The sequence below is a fragment of the Phaethon aethereus genome (genome assembly GCF_964289735.1).
Source record: "Phaethon aethereus genome assembly, chromosome: 14".
In the NCBI taxonomy this organism is placed as follows: domain Eukaryota; kingdom Metazoa; phylum Chordata; class Aves; order Phaethontiformes; family Phaethontidae; genus Phaethon; species Phaethon aethereus.
Genome location: NC_138590.1, coordinates 4,803,469 through 4,823,020, shown reverse-complemented (window position 1 = coordinate 4,823,020; position 19,552 = coordinate 4,803,469). Strand labels below are relative to the sequence as shown.

Below are 19,552 nucleotides of genomic sequence, written 5' to 3'. Positions count from 1 at the left end.
CCGGCAGCAGATGATGGCTCGTGTGCCGACTGCTGCAGTGACTCCAGGACGAACCGAGGGGTAGATCCCGTACCTTGGGACTGCACGTGGGCTCTGCTTGTGTGCGCTAAAGAGTGTGCACAGCTTGTCTTGAAATGTTCCGCAGCATTGGGATTTCAGGCCAAGTCCTTCCTATTCATGCCCAGCATGGCCCCTCATTCAAGCTCACTGCCATGCCTGGACGTGCAGACGGACCCCGAGGTGCAGTCAGCAGGTTGTGGAGGAAACATCCTACAGTTCTGAAACCAAAGGAAAAATGCCCATTGACTTAATTGGTCTGATGTTGGGCCAGATACTTGATTCAGGTAGATATTGGGCAGCTCCTCTCCTGTGCACTTTCACATTCCTGGGCACAGAACGGTTTTGGGGGATGTTTCCACATGGAGACCGGCTGGCTCTGGGACATCATCGCTGCCTCCGCCTCTGGAAAGGTACGGCCCCTGAAGCCGAGCCATTGCGTTCCCCACCATCCAACCGCTTCCAGTAAAGGTCCCAGGGAGGAATTTCTCTTTCTCTGAGATGGACAAGCTCTACACCTCAGGAGCCTGATCGGTGCTGGAAGTCCCTTGCCGTTGAGACGATGGTTGCAGCAGACGCAGAAGCCCTGTTAGCTGTGCACCAAGCCCAGCCCCAGCCGGGCCGCGGGAGCCAACGGGGGCACGTGGGGTGCCGGGAGGGGGGCCCAGCAGCACTGCCCACCGCCAGGCTCCGGCATCGGTCCTCGGAAGGGCAGTGCTGCCCTCAACGGATACCGCACACCAGGGGATTTAGATTCGGCAAACTCCCTAGCATTGCATTAAAATGTTAAAAAGCTGAGCAGCTGTGAAGGTAGAGCCTAGAAGCAAACTGACAAGGCAATTCCTGACAACTAGCAAGTGTAGACTCTCCTGGTGCCAGCAGATCACAGCTTCAGGGCACCACACGCAGCCACAGGGAAACCCACTGAGTCTGTACGAATCCGGTTGACGTGGGAGTGGGATAAAAGGGAAAAAGCCAGGTTCTGACTTCAGGAGGAGGAGAAGTGAATGCACTTCACTTCAAGGAGCATTCACATAGCCTTGGGAAAGGAGCAAAGCAAAGCTAAGGCCTCCGCCAAACCATCCGGCTGTGCGGAAGACTGCTCAGGGCAAGCTGCTGGGACAGCGAGTTACCTGCCTTGCAGCCCCCGGTGCCGGGTCCTCCCCAGCGGCTGCTCTGGAGCTAACCACGCTGCTCTTCAACATACCCCAGGCTTTCCTCAGTGGTTTTTAATTGCCAGGCTCCAGATTCAGCTCTTTTGCTGGTGTAAATCAAACGCTGACACATCTGAGGGTGACAGAACAGCACAAGAGTAGAAAAAAACCCCCAAGTGACAGGGAACTCAGGGCACTGCATGTTTCTTTGCCCACACATTCCTCCTGCAGAGCACTTGGGCTGGCTGCCTCCCAGCCCACACCTTATCTGCACTCTCCTTGAGAAACCCTAATGTGTCTGGAAATTACATTTACTATATACACCAGTATACATTAACAATACTAGTGTGAGTGCCTTGCAGCAGGTTGGTCATGCTGCAGAAATAATCCACGATTGGTGATAACTGCAGGAAATTAGATTTATGTTAATGTTTTAAGTGTTGGGGTTTTTTTTCCGAAGAGTTGCTGTTCTAATTTCCAGCACCATCCTACAGAAGTAAACCTGTTAGACAATGCCACCCTCCCACATAACCTGTGTCTCCATACAGGAGAAGGCTTCCTTCCTCCCACCCCACCAGTAACTGAGGCTCGGGCAGGCGGTCTCACCTGGCGTTAGCTGCTCGGAGCAGGAGCCAGGCTGCAGTTGTCACCCCATGGGCTGATGCTGATTCCCCAGAAGCCAGATCCTCAAAGACACCGAGGTGCTGGAGCACGTCCAAAGAAGAGCAACAAAGCTGGTGAGGGGTCTGGAGCACAAGTCTTACGATGCGTGGCTGAAGGAACTGGGGATGTTTAGCCTGGAGAAAAGGAGGCTGAGGGGAGACCTTATCGCTCTCTATAGCTACCTGAAAGGGGGTTGTAGTGAGGTGGGTGTTGGTCTCTTCTCCCAAGTAACCAGCGATAGGACGAGAGGAAATAGCCTCAAGTTGCACCAGGGGAGGTTTAGACTAGATGTTAGGGAAAATTTCTTCACTGAAAGGGTTGTCAAGCACTGGAACGGGCTGCCCAGGGAAGTGGTTGAGTCGTCATCCCTGGAGGTATTTAAAAGACATGTAGATGTGGTGCGTTAGGGACACGGTTTAGTGGTGGACTGGCAGTGTTAGGTTTACATCGAGTTGGACTCAATGATTTTTAACACCCTAAATGATTCTATGATTCTATGACCTCGCTCAACCTTAAGACACTCAGGTGGGACAGCCCAGAGAAGCTGTTGCTGGTTTTCCTAGTGTTTATAAGCATCTCACCTTTTCTCCTCTTTGCAAATAGCCTGAGCATCCATCTTCTCACTGCTACCGACACAGGGAAGCGATGCTTTTCTGAAACACGGCAAGGTTACTCTTTTTCCCCTCACAGCGTGCCCACGTCCGCTCGACGTCCCTGTATGCAAGGAGGGAGCAGGGAGGGAGCAGGGAGGGAGCAGTGTCCTGGAAAAGGGAGCTGCTCTCCAGATCAAAGGCCACCGTTCAGAGCACGAGATCCCTGCTCGGGCTGGGCAGATCCTGGTCTTGAGATCAGCGATGCTACTGAACACGAGGAAAGAATATTACTGTCTAGCCCAGGTAACACCTGGATGTGTCATTTGTTCAGTCTGAGATTGTCAAAAACACACTCATTTTTGATGGCGAACGAATGCTGCAGCGTGATCCCATCACTGCTTTAATAGCTACACTTCACCGAAGAACTGCCTGGGTACTGGTGGTGGTGTGGCCTTGTCAGTCTGGGTCTCTATGTGAATCACTTCCACCAGGAGGTTTTAAATGCTGTCATTCATTTATCTATTCGGCAGAGGCATCGTGCTCTAATCTACAGTCTTTTAACAATATGCCCATTTTTTTTATGAAACTTTAACAAGTTTAGAAGATGACTTGCCTATCCCACCACCAGCCCTCCCAAACCCAACCACGTCCATATTCCACCCCCTGCTCAGCGCAATGTTCAATGAAAAACCGCACAAAATTAACATTCCCTGTGCTGCTGAGCCGATTAAAGATTCAGCTCAGATGAGAGAGGAAGCACACGGTCCAGCGCGGTTTCCTGTGTGCCTATAAATAGCTGTTTGATATGGTTTAGGCAGAGGTCAGTACCAGACATCTGCACGAGCTCTGGCCTCCATTTGCATCGCGCTGGCCTGAACAGGACTGCACAGAGGGGCTGGCAGCAAACGTGTCTTCCTTAGAGCAAAAGCTTTTGAAACATATATAGTGTGCTCCTGATAATTAGCTGAAGCTAACGAGAGTTTGCCATCTGCTGCGGTGGGAGAAGGGCCACTGGTACTTGCCAGGGGAGGGGTCCCACCGGGGTCACTGCTGCAGGCTGAACCTCTTCATTCACCTGTTGGCCTCTGACTTCACTGAATGACATATGAAATCTAAGAACGCTTCCAAACTGCTCTAAAAAAAACCCCAGACATAAAGATGCTATTTACTTGCTTGAATCCAACAACAGGACTTCAGGGAACAGCCTCGCCACCTGCCCTGTGCGGGCTGGCTGGGGGGCCCCAGCGCCGGTGGCACGCCTGGTCCCCTGCCGCAAACCCAAGCACGCTGTGACATCTAGTGGCAAGTCACCTCGAGAGCCCAGAGAAAGCTGCGTTTGACGGGTCTTTCCCACATTCCCTGGACAACCAGCCACAGACGCGTCTGCATTTATTACACACTCTTCAGACCCATCTTTATGCATGATTATATACTTTTGTCTAATGTCGAGTATGATGGCTATTTCTGCTTAGGCCAAGAGTGCTGGTGAAAGGACAGTATGTCCACCTCGGCAGCCAGCTCATCTTCCTCGCAGTAGGTAGGAAAGGTCCCGTCCTCCTCCCAGCGCTGGTAGCCACCGAGGGAACCACTCTGCCAGCACCACCTCCGGAGCCATGGCTGCAGCTGCACAGGCGCACGGGAGCCAGCGCGGGCCAGATACAAACTTGGCCATTTGCTATTTGACACGGCTTCCAATCCATGTCCCCCAGCAGCAACCAGCGCTGGTGTTTGACCAGCTCAGGTGGCCATGCCAGTATTTCCCAGAAGCCGAAGGCACTAACAGCCTGCCTGCAGCCGCAGCACCTGCATGTTCACCTCCACCTCCTTTCCATCCTTTGGCAAGGGTTTATTAAATATTTCACCATTTTTTTCAGACTGTTCAATTTCATGCACCATCATCAGTGGCATATTCAATATTAGCTTGAATAATGACACAGAAATTAAATCAATAAGCTTTGCTTAACAAATAGAAAGGCCCCAACTTGCAAGGCCAGGTAGCATGTGTCAGGGAAGTCATCTGTTTAGTGCTGCTTCGTGAAAGAAAGGAGGAACAATTACCAAATACGAGGAGTAAAACTGAGGAAAAAGGTCAGATTGAAAGAGGATCCTCATTCTTGTGTGAGAGTTGGGAGCTGGGAAGGCGAGTGGGAAGCTGTTGTGCAGCACATGAGCACCATCCTCTTTGCATAACCACCCTCTGTGCGCCCATTGCAAACCCCCATCCCCTGCAAACATCCCACTCCTGCCCCGTTTCTGGAAGATGATGGAAGCAGCAGCAGGGTCTGCACTACCACGGCCCTGGAAAGCTGAAACCAGGGTGGCCAACATCAATCCTACTTCAGATGCTTAAGGTCACTGAACCAAGCTGAGACTCACGAGTGGTCCCCAGGCTCCAGCAGCCAGAAGACGTCAGGCACCACAGTAAAAACCCACCCAGCTGTCAGCAGGGCCTTTCCTTTGTCTTTTGCCTTTCATAAAGCTTTGTTTTAATGCATAAAATGGCTATTTATTTGCTATTATCTATTCACCAGAGAAGCCAAGTTCCCTTCCCACACAAGCATGCCTTCCAAGAGCTCCAGGTCCTGCCTTTTCCCAGGAGCATCAAGGGAAACAGGAAGAGGTGGAGGAAGGACGGGTACTGCAGGCAGCGTGTGCACTCAGCGCCTGTTGCACAAGTCTTGCCAGACCACAAGGGCTGGGTTTTTGGCAGGTATCAGCTAATGCTGCCCCTGAAGTGTTCCTAAATGGTGGACTTCAGAAGCCAGAATGGCAAATTTATATCAAGAAGAACAGAAATCCACAGGAAAACACTCCCAGAACCACCTCCCTGACTCTTTAACAGCTCTCCCACCACAGGACGAGCACTGGCGACGGGGGGTAGCCCCGCTCCCAGCCGGAAGCACTGACCCCAGCAGCCCCACGATCGCTCGGGGAGCCTTTGCAGCGCCCCAGCAGGCTTCCCCACCACCACACACCCCGAACAGGTACTGCCAGGACCTGGGCTGCCCTACTGCCCGCCTCCGGCTTCTGCTTCGTGCCGAGCACTTTTACCGGCTCCACACGCGGCTCTCGCCAGTGAATGCAACGCATAGGAGAGCGATGGTGGCTTCTCCCTGCCCAGTGCCAGCCACGGGGCAAGGTGGGTCCTTGCCTGCCACTGGGCACGGCACGGCCAGCAGCTCAGCCCCTCCTGCCCTCCGGCCAGCATCCCTCTGGGTCGCTTCCCACCGCATTTGTTTTATCAGCGCTCAAGTGCGTCATGTTCTTATGGTGAATATCTGGCAACATAACCCATTGTCTTCTTATGACTTTCATCTCATGTCAACAATTTATTCATTTCCAAAAGACAAGTAATTTTCTACCTAAAAAAAGACACCTTTTCCACCGCCTAGACCTGTGTGTACCGATGGTGGATGCTCAGCCCTGGCCTCAAATGCAGCAAACTTAATTGTGTTTCTTCTCAGCTCTTGTGCTCGGCACAGCACCAGGGTGACGCAAAGCAATGAGAAATAAATTGACTCAAAACTTGGCCGGACAGCATCAGCAAACAGAGGGTTGAAAACTCAGCTTGATTTATTTTATAGAGAGGCAAAGGAGAAGAAATGCAGTGTTATTCCCAGTTGTGGTCCTGGCAAACAGTCCTCAAAGCCCATGCGAGAGCAGAGCTGCCGGCAAGGCTGGGCAGCCAGGGCCCCCGTGGCTGTCTGTCAGGGGAGCAGCGCTGGGAAGGGACGACATGACACTAATTCATTTTCTGAAAACACTCACTGTAACACTTCCATCTCCCGCCCAGAGAATACAAAATGTTTTACACGGGGCGATAAAATAAAAGCCACCATCTGACATGCAGACACTTAATACCCTCCTACAGATCCGTCAGATTTACTGCAGGATTTTTTCAGCATTACAAAGCAAGCCTTTGGCAAAGGTGGGAGCTGAAGCTGGCCCAGCTGACAGAAGGAGCAATGCCAGGATTGCCCCAGCACGGGAGCACCAGCTCCCAGAGGCTGGGAGTGCTGCTGAGGGGCTCCAGCGGTGCAGGAGCAAGGTGGGAGAGCAACCGAGGGGTCGAACCAGCTGAGACAGCAAACACGTGCATCAACCTGTACCCAAAAACCTTCTCCCGCTCCGGGGAGAACGCGGGAGCGTGACAGAGCGCTGAAGCCCCATGCAGCACCCGCTGGCCCTCTCCAGCCCCTGCTCGCGCTGGGGGCCGGCACAGCCTCTCCACAAAGGTCCTCCTCTCCTCTTTTTCCCTCCCAGTAAACAGGTTGCTTTTGCCATTACTTTTCAGGAAGAGGCATCAGTGCTCAGGGTGACTTCTCCTCCGATGCTGATGTTTTCCCAAGGGCCGAAATGCTGTCCGCATTGCTACTGCTTTCCCGGCTCCCATGCTGCCTGCCAGCCCGCTCCGTGCCCTGCGGGAAAGCGTTCCCCCCTGCCTGTGCACGCACGGGCAGGGTCGATGCTTCAGGGGCGAGCACCAAGGTGATCCCTGTGAGGGGTCTCCAGAGCACTCTCTGCTGCCCTGCCCTGACGCTCAAGGGGAGACACCAAAATTTTCTATCTAACAAACTCAAACCTCCAATTTTTGGCCAGCACGTGGAATTTCACATTGGAGCAGTGCCGGCAGCTGCTACCCTCTAGAGGGGAAACCTCTGCCGAGCAGGGAGCCCTCCCGCCGCGCCGCCCCGCACAGACCGGGCTGTGCTGTAGCAGTAAATGCCTGGTATGTCACAGGGCTGCTTAAGCAAAATTTCAAAAAATTCAAGAATTTCAAAATTTCTAATGACTGCCTTTTTTTTTTCCCTACAGCCCAAACAAAATCTAGCACTGTAAAAGTTTCTGTTTTCTGTCTAAACGAGCCCAAAGAGAAGCAGCACATCCCAGGAGGAACAGCCAGACCCACACCTTCGCCGTTTCATCCCCCAAAACAGCTCACGCCCTGTTTTCTGGTAATAACGTTAAAGAAATAGAATAATCAAGGAAAGAAAATAAACCTCCTCCTACCTTCCATGGGGAGAGTGAACTGCAACGTATCACTGTCCTGCGCAGAAGTTATTCCCGTGTCCCTGCAAGCGAGCAAGTCCTGCCCGGGGCAGCTGAACTCCAACGCCGTCTGCTCGGCTTTAAGCAGGACCGCTGAGATCCCACCCAGGACGGGGTGGAGAATCCTCCCTGGGAAAGAGCAGCTCGGTCACAGCTCCCTCCAGCCGCTCTTCGCATCTCGGCAGGGCTCTGACATGCTGTTTCCTTTCTCTTCCTCTCGGTATTCAGCAGCAGCTCCTTCGCCTGCCGTCTCGCATCAGCATCTACAACCAAGTTTGCAACAGGGATTGAGTTTGACAGTGCCAAAGGTGTGGGTGGCACAGGCCCCGGCAAGAAACACTGTCAGGAGATAAATACAGGAAACATACAGTTTAAATCAGCTGCGAGACAGAGAGGAACGAGACGCACAGAGGTCCTCGAAGCACTAGAGTTACGACAGTGAGAAATCCTCGATAAACTGGAGCATGGCCCAGCTGAATGAGCTCAGTGCAAAGCCTGCTGTAGCACGGACACCACCCCTGACACTCCGCTCTCGTTTTGACAGAGGCAACGGAAAAAGCATCCTAAATCTAGTGGTTTTACACCGAAACTCTTTTACACAGCAAAGGTTATTTTCTCTAAAACAATCTCTGTATTGAATTCATTTGGGTTGGAGAACAGGCAGCTGACCACGGTTTGAATTCATTTCGCAACGAGCAGCCCGTACGGGGAGTGTGGCCAGGCGCTGCTGCGCATGGGCTGCGGGCACGCGGCGAGACGGCGCACGCAAGCAGGTGAGAGGGCAGCTCCCACCTCCACACCAGCCCACCTGGGCGCTGGGCGGTTTGGGGTTTCACGGGGGGTTTGAGTGGGTAGAGACCGGGGGATGCTCGTAGCCCATTTGGGCCTTAACGTGTGTGCTGTCCACCACATGCATTTATTCAGCTTTGGACCTATTCCCTCTCCCTTTGAGACTGAACTGCCCGGCACCAGGCAGTTCCTGCAGACCCAGGGAGAGCAGCCAGCCCCCGGCTCCCACCCCCACAGCTCACGTGGGGGCAATTTAAATTTACAAGTACCGCGGACAGATGGAGAAAGCAGGCAGCGTACAACAGCAGAGATCACTGCCATTACTGCTGGGAGACCAGAGCTGATCCCTGGCCTCCATCTTCAGCTGCTCACAGCACCCAACAGACGCCTGAGCGGGCACCAGAGCTCATTACTAATTAACCCTGTGCTGCAGAGTCTCGCACCAGGTAACGACGTTAAGCACTAAGGAAGGAAAATCCAAAAACACTGCAGGTCCTCATGGGTGCCAGGCATCTATAGCAAACCGAAATAACTCCTGATGAGTTTCTAGTTGGAACATGCTCCTGCGTCACTCGTGGAGGGAGATGTCCAGCCACAGGTCCTGGTTACCCTGACCGGGATGTGGTTAGGCAGCCATGGCCTTCAGCAAGGCACACTGATGCGATGAGAACAGAAATTAGCTTTTAATTGCTTCTGAAATAGGATGTCTGGAAGCATAGTCTTTTCTGACTCTAGAAACCAGAGGAAATGGAGACACAAGCCTCACACAGAGCACCCTTCAGAAAAGGGGTCCAGAAGACAGTGTTAGCCCTGGCTGACTGGGGGTGGCACCACCTGGAGAAGGCAGCATTCGGCAAGACGCTGGTAGCTTTGAACCCAATGCATGCAGTAACACAGAAAAGAGTAAAAAATACTCTTCTGAAGAGGAACAGAACCAAAGCCAAGCTTTGTGAGCAGTCCCAGCGCCCCGGGCTGCTCCCCGCTGCTGCGCTGGGCTTCTCACACAGCTCTGGGGTTTTCCAAGTCACATCTCCTGCACTCTTGCACAATTAGCGCTAACCCGAGGAGACCTGGCACCACTGACTTGCCAGGACCAGGGCAACAGGACACTAGCGCTGGGTCTCTTTTAGCCAGGCCCCGTTTCTGCAGAGCCGGAGGGGACCATCCCATGGCTCCACGCCTGCATGTGACGCCTGCGCCTGGTCCCCGGAGGCAGCCTGACCCCGGCTTCCTTCCCAGCCTCTCTGAACTCCCGGGCCCTTGGAGGAACAGCACCACAGTATTTTTAGCCTGTTTACGAAGACAGAGCAGTACATTTCTGTGTGGTTTGCAGTGAGCGAGCACGAGTTGTGTAGTCAGTGGGTCAGCTGGCAGTCACCCGGGCTGCAGCATGGAGGTGGGTAGACACTGGTATCAGAGAAGAAAAGAGAACCAGAAGGAGCTCCAGGAGAACGTGACCTTTCTGCTTTTCCTTTAATAAACTTTTCTTCTTCTGAGGCTCCTCCGAGCGTCAGCCTCCCCCCAGTGGCGACCTGGCTCTGCAGGAGTGGACACACCACGGGATCCTGCTGGTCCCCTCCATCATTGCTGCAGCCCACGAGGCCAGAAGGAACCGCAGGGATCCAGTACCTGGATCTCCTGTGTGGTCTCCAGGGACAGCATTATCCTCTTTACCAATTTCTTTTTTGAATTGCGATGCTTGGGCTAAGCACAGCAACCCAGGAGCGACGGCAACAAATGTCAGACAAGTAACCAACCTTCTTCAGCTCCTCCTTGAGGTCGCCTGGAGTTTGCACACAAGTCATGATACTGTTTTGGCCATCCTGTCACATGCAGAGCAGGGCATTGTCTTCCCCTCTCTTTGCAGACCTTTTCAGGGTCACCGATGCCCATATCCTTACATCTTAAATACTTTTTAATTGGAGCAGTATGTTGTTTGCATACAGGTGTGCTTCTACAGAAGTCCCCATGCCTCTGCGCCGGCCAGTGCTGGGTAAAGCTCTTGTATCTGGTGCAGGGTAGTAAATACTACCCACAGCTCTCTCCCTTATATTTAGGAAAAACACATCCATGCTGCTTTCTCACAGCCCAGCGTAACTCGCGTGTAACTGTCTGTTCTGGAAGGTCGCCCGGGTCAAAATGAGTCAACACAAGATGTCTCATCTCAAAGCAGGGCTCGGCAGAGCTCTGTGCTCAGACAGAAGCCTGGCAGAGGCTGGGCTATGGGCAGCTGGTACGTACAGGCAAGGAAAGGATGTCTTGGAAGGAAGCTTGAGCCAACACAAGTCTCTGGTGGTGACTGCAAGATGAGAAAGGTGGGGAAATCTCAACCCATATGGAGCCAGATTACCCTGCAGTCCCTAAAAAATACTTTCAGAGGGCCTGGTCCTAATGCTCTTGCAGGGAGAGCTGGGCAGGGTCGGCGACGCTCGGTGCTGTGCTGAGGCGAGCGGGAGCAGCGCAGGCTCAGCCCAGGGCAGCGTCTCTCCCCACTTGCTCGGCGCCCATGGCAGAGCTCTGCACCGCTCCGTGAGAGCCCCAGGAGCGGCTTCGGCAAGATGGCCGCTGCTGGGAGAGGAGGCAGTGACCTGGCTGAGTGAGGGGACAGCCTTGTCTCGCTCCTGGCTGTGGCTGGCTGCCTCCTGCAGCACCCTGAGCACCTCCGGCCCAGGCCGGGTCTCAGCTCCCTGCTGCTCCCACCGGCCATGTCCAGGGCTCCACGTTTGGGCTCCGCAGCATGCCCTGCTACGCAGCTGCTGGCACAGGGCAAAATGCCGCTCCTACCCACTCTGCTCTGCACAGACAAGGCAGGAGAAGAGAGCACCGGGTCACAGTGTAAATATAAAGCCTGAGGTCACCTCCCTGCAGACAAAGCAACCCCTGGCGATGCCTGTGGGGGAGCTCCCCCCACCCAGGGGCTGTCACACGCTGGGAAAGGATCTTGCGCGTTCGGCGCGGCAGGCGAGCTGCGCGGAGGCAGCGCGGGCAGGGCGCACGCGCCTCTGCCTGGCCCGGCGTTAGCCCGGGGACGGGGCTGGAACCCGCACCGCTGGGGGAGAGGGAGGCAGCACCACACGAAGCGAAGGCACCCTCCCCTCCAGCCAGAGCTGCCGCCCAGCCACCGACCCGCGCCACGCGGTGGGCAGGGACGTAGCACGGGCCAAGGCATGCTTCATTTTTGGGGGGTTACGTACAGCTTTGCCAATCTTTGGGCAGAAGGGGAGGGACCACGGTCTCCTTGGATGTTTGTGACAACACTGCGAAATATTTGTCAAGGCAACCAGTGTTCTGGAAAGAGCAGGGGAGGAGAGCCAAGGGGTGCACCTGGCCCCCTGCCCCTTCCCAGCGCAGCGGACGGGTGTTTTGGTCCCTCTGCTACTGCGAGCCCGGGGGAGCTGCCTGGGAGACCCCCGGCACGGAGCACAACCTGCCATCCAGGGAAAAGGAGAGAAGCCCACGCCAAACAGGCTGCTAAATCTTTACTGCCCAGCCCTTCATACTGTGCAGCGGTTGGACTGGCACAAAAACTGATTTGTTGCAAAAGGCTCTGGCTTGCCTCCCCCTCGAAAGCTCTTGGTGTGGCTTATATTCTGTCCCAAACCAGAAACAAACGGTTGAAAGTGCGGCTCCTTGCAGGAGTTCCTTCCCTTTCCAAATGCAGCCCAGACCTCAAGGTGCAACCGAGGGACACCAGGACCAAGCACGGCTCTGAACGAGGCGTCGCGCAGCGCACCGAGCGACCGCAGCGCTTGGTGTCCTGCTGGGCTCTCACGCCTGCCAAGGAATCCCCACGGCCATGCTGGCTGTCACACCCCACGGCCCCCAAGCCTGCGGGTGCCAAGGGATGCAGCCGCTGGGAAGGGCTTGCGCAGCTCCCCTTGCCGGGGAGCCAGCTAAGAGCAGGTCAGATACCATTCTTGGGGCTTTATTTTCTTCTTCTCCTCTGCACTGACACAGAAATACAAGCACACTGAAGAATTCCCTAATTTCTTCATTGGAAAGACTTACCACAACACTGTTTTTAGAAGAGAACAGAAGCAATAATATTAGGCAGAAGAAAATGTACCTTTTGCTCTACTGAATATGGTTGCTTTCTTGGTGTTAGCTTTGTTTTTAACACCATTAAGTAGAAGAACTAATAGTATCTCAGGCAAGACTGAACTCAGTCACAATAACTTACAATGCCTCTGTTGTACAGCAAACAATACAATTAGACTATGAAGAACTACTCTGACAAAGCAAGGAGTGTGTCATGCCTGGTTTTCCCCATCTTTCTCTAATAGAAGTCTATAAAACACATTATATTAAAAACAAATTTTCTCCTCTGACAAATAACAAATCCTATTTAACATCTACAGAAACCTCAGCTCTAACCCGTATCACCAACAATGGCACGTGTGCCACCACAGCCCTCAGGACGACGGCCTTGCTGCTGGGGCACCTGCAACGGCAGCAGGGAACGGCTGCGGCAGAATGAAGCGCCAGAACTGCTGTCGTGAAAGGCTCAATAGCATTGAAATACCTTAAAGAGCAGAGGTCCAGATTGCTAAAAGGCCATTAGTTTGTGTTTGGAAGAAGAGATGATCTCTATGGGGTTTTAAGAGAGCTATAGCTTGGGTTTTCAAGTACCACCTAAATTGTGCCACCTTGGGAAGGACAAGCGGAATTCAATCAATCAGAAGTATGCACTTTTTCACAGAAAATTATTCAAAGAGTTTCTATTTCTTGAAGTGTTATTTTCTAAAGTAAAAAGCATTTTGATATTTCTTTCAATGTCTGTGTCTGCATGTGCATATTTTCCGATTATCAGAACTACTAATTTACAACCTTTTTTCTGAGAAACCCATAATTGCAATAAACTGAAGTCTGACCTTTGTGATATGGTCCAGGACCAGAAGTGGGAGTTTGTGGCTCTCCTCCTCCCGAGGACAGCGGGATAACCTTCCTGAGAGACAGCAAATGCCCGAACAACAAGCTTCTCAAAAGGCTTCCTGATCGTGCTGAGCCTTGTTCATACCATCTGGAAAAGCTGTGATTTAAGTTCTGGTTATTGTTTTACAGAAGAAAGAGGCCATCCACCTGGCAGAATTTGTGTTACTTCTGCTCCTCAGTAACTTTCATGCTCAATATTCCTACTGACCAACACATGGTGTACGTACACGTGATAAGCCCCTCGCTGCTTCCAACAGACTGCAATGCCAGTCCGGTGTGATGGGCTCCGCGGCTGCCAGCAGTGACTCTGGGTTTGGTGCTACCGTTCAGACCAGCTCAAACTCCTTTGTGCTCCCGTGCCGGAGTCATGACCAGCCCACACAAATTAAAGCTAGGATTTTCAAAGCAGTCTGAGGACCTTGGAGACCCCCAAATCATAGATTTTACACAAAATACAATTCCCAGTGTCCTATTCCTCCACTGAAAGTCCCAAACTAATCTGACAGCCTCTTTGCTCCGTCCTAGGGGAGGAGCGTATCACACCTCACCCGCAGCATCAATAAACTTCCAAACCGAAACGTAACTTCAGCCCAGAGAATAACTTGCTGCTTGTTTTGAAAGAGGAATGGGGATGTTTGCAATAGCAGTTAAGCCCCTTGGTGCCTCTGAAAGGTCTTTTTATAAAGAGTGAATTGCCTGTAGGCTCAGCAAAAACCAAAATCTCATCTTAGCGGTCGCAGCTTCGACTTATTTTGAACACAGTCTCGGGGCTGGAGAGAGGGAAGCCCCACTGGCAAGAGAACGGTGGATTGCCAGGTGGAAGTGCTCCTACAAAATCCTCTGTCCCCGCAAAGATGAACGCAAGCCACAGGTGGAAAGGGCTATGCACAACCCACTGAGCTGCTTAAGAAAGATAATCCAGAAAGCCATTTTCAGTAACTAGAACATTCATTACTCTTGCCCTGTCTGGGCTGCTGCCAGCTCCCTGCTGGGGATGGGGACCACGCACCGGAGAGCAGGGCCAGCAGAGGCCCCTTGCCTGCAAGCCCAGCCTTCACCTCTGTGCTAACAGAGCGCAGGTCCCAGCGCAGCCCCCAGGCCCCGCCGCCCCCCGGACGGTCGTCAGGCCCTGCGTGTGGGCCGGCTGCCCGAGGCTCTGCTCCGTGCACGTCTGCACGTGCTAACACACAGCCTGAGCGCTTGGAGTACAGGGCTCAAGGACAGGCAGCTGGACAGACAGGTAGACAGGTATTATTTCTGACTTCCCAGAAAGGGTTCCTGAAGAAGCATGCGGGTTCAAGTTCACATCTTTCTGTAAACACCGAAAATCAAGAGGAGACCAGAACTGACCCTTAGCCTTGTCAGCTGAGGCTGATTCCCTGAGCAGCCACCCCGAAATCCCACGTTGCACCAACCACACTAGCCCCAGATTTCCCGGCAACATCAGGTAGAAGAAAAAGACGACAAGAAACCTTTAGAAAATGGACTTTGTGGCAGTCATTCTTAAGAGCTTTCCAGTTACGCTTTGGCTTGCTTACTCTCCAAGAAACACCAAGGAGATACCAGAAATACTGACGTTAAGAAGTGAAATGGAGGGTCAGCACCCCAAAGGTGGGGTCAGGCTCTTGGATCCCAGACACCCTCTTGGAACAATCTACTGTTGTTGCTTTAATTTTTTAACTTCTAAAAGACAAGTCAATCTTAGTGTCAATAAGAACAATCTGGTGTTGTTCTTTACTTATTAGTTGGTAAAGACAAGATGACATGAAGGTAAAAATGTGGAGTTACCCAGGGAAGAAATCTATTTCTGAGGGTTTCTGCCATGCATTTGCATCTGTCAAGATCAAGAAGTTCTCAGTTCCAGCCAAAGAAAACATATAAATTTTTTGTCCAACAGTTACAAGTGGCTGTTTCCATATGCTTTCACTATGCAGTATACCAGAAACCTTCCTGCCAAGCACAGGCACCAGACAAGCCTCTCGGGGCGTATATCCACATGTGTTCCCAGGTCATACCTGACACCAAACCCACCTGCATGCCCCTCCTCAGACCTGCCCCGGCAGCGCTGATCAAGCAGGGCTGTAGCACAGCCACCCTGACTAGCGTGGCTCCTGCCCAGCTCCGGGAGACGTTACACAGTGCGAAATCCAGGGAGCTCAGAGCAACAAATGTTAGTTCTTGATCTAAACTCTTCATGGTATGATCGGAGCAGCCTCAGCTTTTGTGCAAAATATACAGAGCAGTTGGGAAGCTCAGATCTGAACTTGAAAGCTGACCTTGCCCATGTGCTAGGGGTTGGCTGGACCCAGGCTTTGGTTTAGCCTCACGGCTGTTAACAGCCACTAATACTGGCTGTGGAGTTCCGGCAGAGCGAGCCTGGTCAGAGCTTCACTCCGCCCTCACACCAGCCCTGGGGATCGCCTGCTCCTTCACAACCCCCCTCCTGCAGTTGTCCATCCTTAACCCTGGTATTGCTCTGGCAGGCATGCATTTCCAGACTGAAAGGATCAAATTGGAGATTTCATGTTTCACTTGTTTTAGTCAAGCTGCTCCCCGCTATCTACTCTCTTATTTTTGCCCAAGTTGTTCATCAGAGTCCCTGTGAACATCAGCAACAATAGCAGAAGGAAGAAAATATGAACTCGAATAGGAGTTACCTATTCAGCCTTACGTCAAATTAGCTCCTACTGCAGTCAGTGCAGGCAAAAGCTGAGTAATGGATTTATTTTTTTTACCCTCTGTCCACTAAAAGCTTTGGAGGTCAACTTAAAAAGAACCTCAGCCCTGCCTTCCAGTGTTGGGCTGCCCGCGATAGCTGTAAACAGGACACGACAGTACTATGTGCACCCAGAGGTGCTCTGGTAAGGTTTACCTCCATCGTACCTGGAGTTATCCAGAACTTCTGCATTGACTTCACTCTGAAAATCTGCCAGATCTGAAATCAAAGCTCTGGGAGAAAATCCTTGTATTCACCTACCAAGTATTCCTCACTGCTCCCAACAGCGCATGTATTTTTACCACAATATACCAGGCTTAAAGTCTCCAAAGCTCCTTCCAGCAGCATTGCTGTTCTGGAAGAAGGTTTTATGTAGTCCCTGTTTCATAAGCACTCATTTCATCCGGCCATGCAACGCTCACACCTCTCCCCCCCCGCAACAGGCTGGCAGCGTGTTTGTCCATGCACTAACAACTAGTTTCTCGGGACGTGAATTTTTGCTATATTCTCCTGAGCTCTCTATGTACCATCACCCGAAAGCTGGTATCTAAGGGACTATTTCTTCATTTACTCCTTCAGGCTTATTTCTGGGCTTGTCCTCCCAACTGCTTGCGATCGTACAGCTTTAAGCGTTACTCGAGTGCCTTGAGAGGAGGCTGCTGGGCACCGCGCAGCTGACCGACACCTTCATATTTTAAAATGTCTACAAAACTCCAGCTAAAGAACAAATATAAACATTGAAAGCTAGGAATCAAATTCTAGATAATTCTGAAAATTTGCAGCTCTATATACAAACCAGCAGTTCAAAAAACCCACTTGGTCCCACAAGTGAAAAAAGCAGCACAGGCGAAGGCAAGTACTCCGGCGCGACACACAACGCAGCAGCATTAAAAGGAGCAGAATTGCTGAAAAAGTAGAGGCACTTTCATTCCTCGATCAAGCCCTGATGTCTGATTCACACCAGCTCAGGATTAAATACGCCAAAATTTGGACTGACCTGTGAGGCGTTTTTCCCTCGCGCGCTTCCAGAAGCCATGCCAGGCCTTGCTGCTGCAGTCCCCTCAGGCCGGGCTTCCCCGGCGCCTCCATCCTCGCCCGCACGGATCCACCGTCTTGGAGAGAAGTTGCGGCATGTTAGAACCACAGCAAACGTATTCTCCCAGTTTTTGCCTCTTAAGCTGGACCGGAGAGGTTTCGGCACAGAAGTCTGCAGGTAGCTCACAACAGCCCTCTGTGGAGCTGGAGCCGGGGCGCAGAGCCCAGGCCGTGGCTGCGCTGGGGTCCCCGCCACGGCGCTCGGCCCGGCTCCGAGGCTCGCTCCCACCGCGCATGAACGCAGCCGTTCCCTACCGCGCAGCGTCACAGAGAGCGAGCGAGGCTACGCGTCTTTCTGGGAGCGTCGCACCTTGGCGTTCCCAACTGCGCTGCATTAACCGTCTGCGTGACGGCTTCCTCCTCCTCCCGGAGCTTGCCAATTTAGTGCCTGCCGTCTCCTTTGCTAGTACGCAGTTGTTTGGGATGTTTTTGGTTGGGTTTGGGTTGTGGGGGTTTTTTAATAGTAATTTTAACCAGAGCAGCCGGGTCTAGAAGCGGAATGGGATGTTTCTCCTGTGTTACGGGATTGATTTTAGTGAAGGTTTTGTGCGGAGACCATTCGAACAGAAAAGGCTGCCGATTAATCGGTTACCCGAGGAACATCCTCAGAGAAACCCTGCCCCGAAGGCACTTCTCTCCTGTGCTACCCACTCTCTAAGCAGTGGCAGGGACATGCAAAAATCCTCTGCCACATACCCATTCAGTTACACGCCTGGAAATAGCGCCCGCGTAAGTCTGTTCTTACGAGCACATGCTGGAAAATGTAGAGGCATGTCCAATTGTTAAATTTCGGTTTCCTCCCGATCTGGGAGGTGAGGATGAAATAGCTTTACAATGGAAGTCGCTGCATACGTACAAAAAGCAAGTACCTGACGTAGCTCGGCGCTGGTGAAGCTCCTTGGCAAAATCAGTTCTGGAAAAGTAACTGATGGGGAAATAACTTGAACAGAAGGTGACTATGAACGACTGCCGGTGTTACACACGGGCTTCACACACCCACCGTTTCTATTCCTGGCAGCAGGTTTGGGTCCGGTATCTCACAAGAAGGAGTTTCCATGGTGGTGTTGAAGCGATTTCAGCACACAGCAACACACAGCATTACTTACCGGGCTGCTCCAGCACACACATCACCAACACAGGCACTCGCCTATACCTCAGCTGATAAATCACCAAACCCCCACAGCCGGATGCTCCCAGCACCCAGCTGCATCCCGGGGAGGTCCGAGAGCACCCCTGGAGTCTGGAAAGCTGATTTCTTATGTTGTGGACCCACGCTGCAAGCCTGCATCCTGATTAAGACAACTTAATTAAATGTCCCTCAGCAGAAGGAAATCCGAAGACTGGAGACGCAGCTGCTGACAGGGACAGTGACTGCTCCGAGGCCGTGAACCGCAGCGTTAAGCATCCCCTCCTCGGAGCCGCCACTCAGCTCTGACCCGCGGAGTGGATCGGGTAGTCCTCAGCCACGTGTAATGCATTTGATACAACGAACTCAGCTTACATGCACAGCTGATTTTTTGGCCCGTATTTCCAAGACACTTGAAGTCAGTATCATGATGAAGAGAAAGCACTAAGTATATGCTTCCATTTCAAAAAGTTTTTTCAGTTTTGGACAAATGCAATTCCCAGATATAACCGCACGCGTATCTGGGCCACGCAAGCGGCCGTTCCGCATGCCTCCCTGCCGGGGAAACGCTCAGAGCGGCAAGCTCGTCCTGCGCAGGACAGTTTGCAGACACCTCCCTGGCCACGTTCAGGATGCATTACAGGAACTAACCCTTCCACGGAGATGAGATTTAACGTCATGAAGGCACTCAGGTTTAAAAACGATGTAAGCAGCCACCTGAAGGGCGATGGCAGACACACATACCGCAACTTGTGCAAGAGGCTGGTTTCTGCCCCAACACCTGGAGAGCTGGCGGGGCAGAGACACCCAAGTCCTCTGAGCGCAAAGCAGAGCCCCTGGCTCCTTGCCTGGCTCCAGCCCTTCTGCTGATGAGGAAAGCTCATGTGAGCTTTAAAAGGGCAGGAACAGGACAGCAGAGGAATACTGGAGGCCACTGACACGCCTCCTCCCCACGGCAGCTTTTCTCCCAGACCCGTAACGTGCCGTGAACCGCTGGCGGCTGCTCTGTGCAGTCCCTCTGCCGCAGGCAGCACTGGGCAGGGGCTGGCCATGGCTGACACCTGCGCACCGCTCGGACATCTCCGGTGGACAGCTGACAGCTCCCTGAGGGCAGACAGCCGGCAGTCCTCCCGAGAGCGCAGAATGACGTTCCGGTTTGGTCCCCTAAGCAGTCCCAGGCACTGCAGCACTGGCATGCTCCTGGCATACTGCACAAAACTCTTTTTGCTTCATTTCATTTTTATCTTGATGCCTAATGTGTCTGTGTCAGTCACCTACAATTTCATGGAGATATCACAGCTGTAAAGAAGAAAATGAACAGTCTGACTATTCACATAACGGAACTAAAGTACCTCCCGTTGTCTCTCAGACATGACCC

The 19,552-nt window shown here is 52.6% G+C and overlaps 1 protein-coding gene across 1 annotated transcript in view; it reads right to left on the bottom strand.

Moving 5' to 3' along the window:
* Positions 1-19,254, bottom strand: part of LOC309410060 (rho GTPase-activating protein 7-like) — a gene marked incomplete at both ends in the record, with an annotated part of 60,441 nt that extends 41,187 nt beyond the window's left edge. Inside the window, 3 exons of the mRNA XM_082006379.1 lie at positions 16,951-17,003; positions 18,826-18,891; positions 19,148-19,254. Of these exons, the coding sequence (XP_081862505.1) occupies positions 16,951-17,003; positions 18,826-18,891; positions 19,148-19,254 (226 nt within the window). The remainder of the gene's footprint in view (positions 1-16,950; positions 17,004-18,825; positions 18,892-19,147) is intronic.
* Positions 19,255-19,552: the final 298 nt, after the last annotated feature.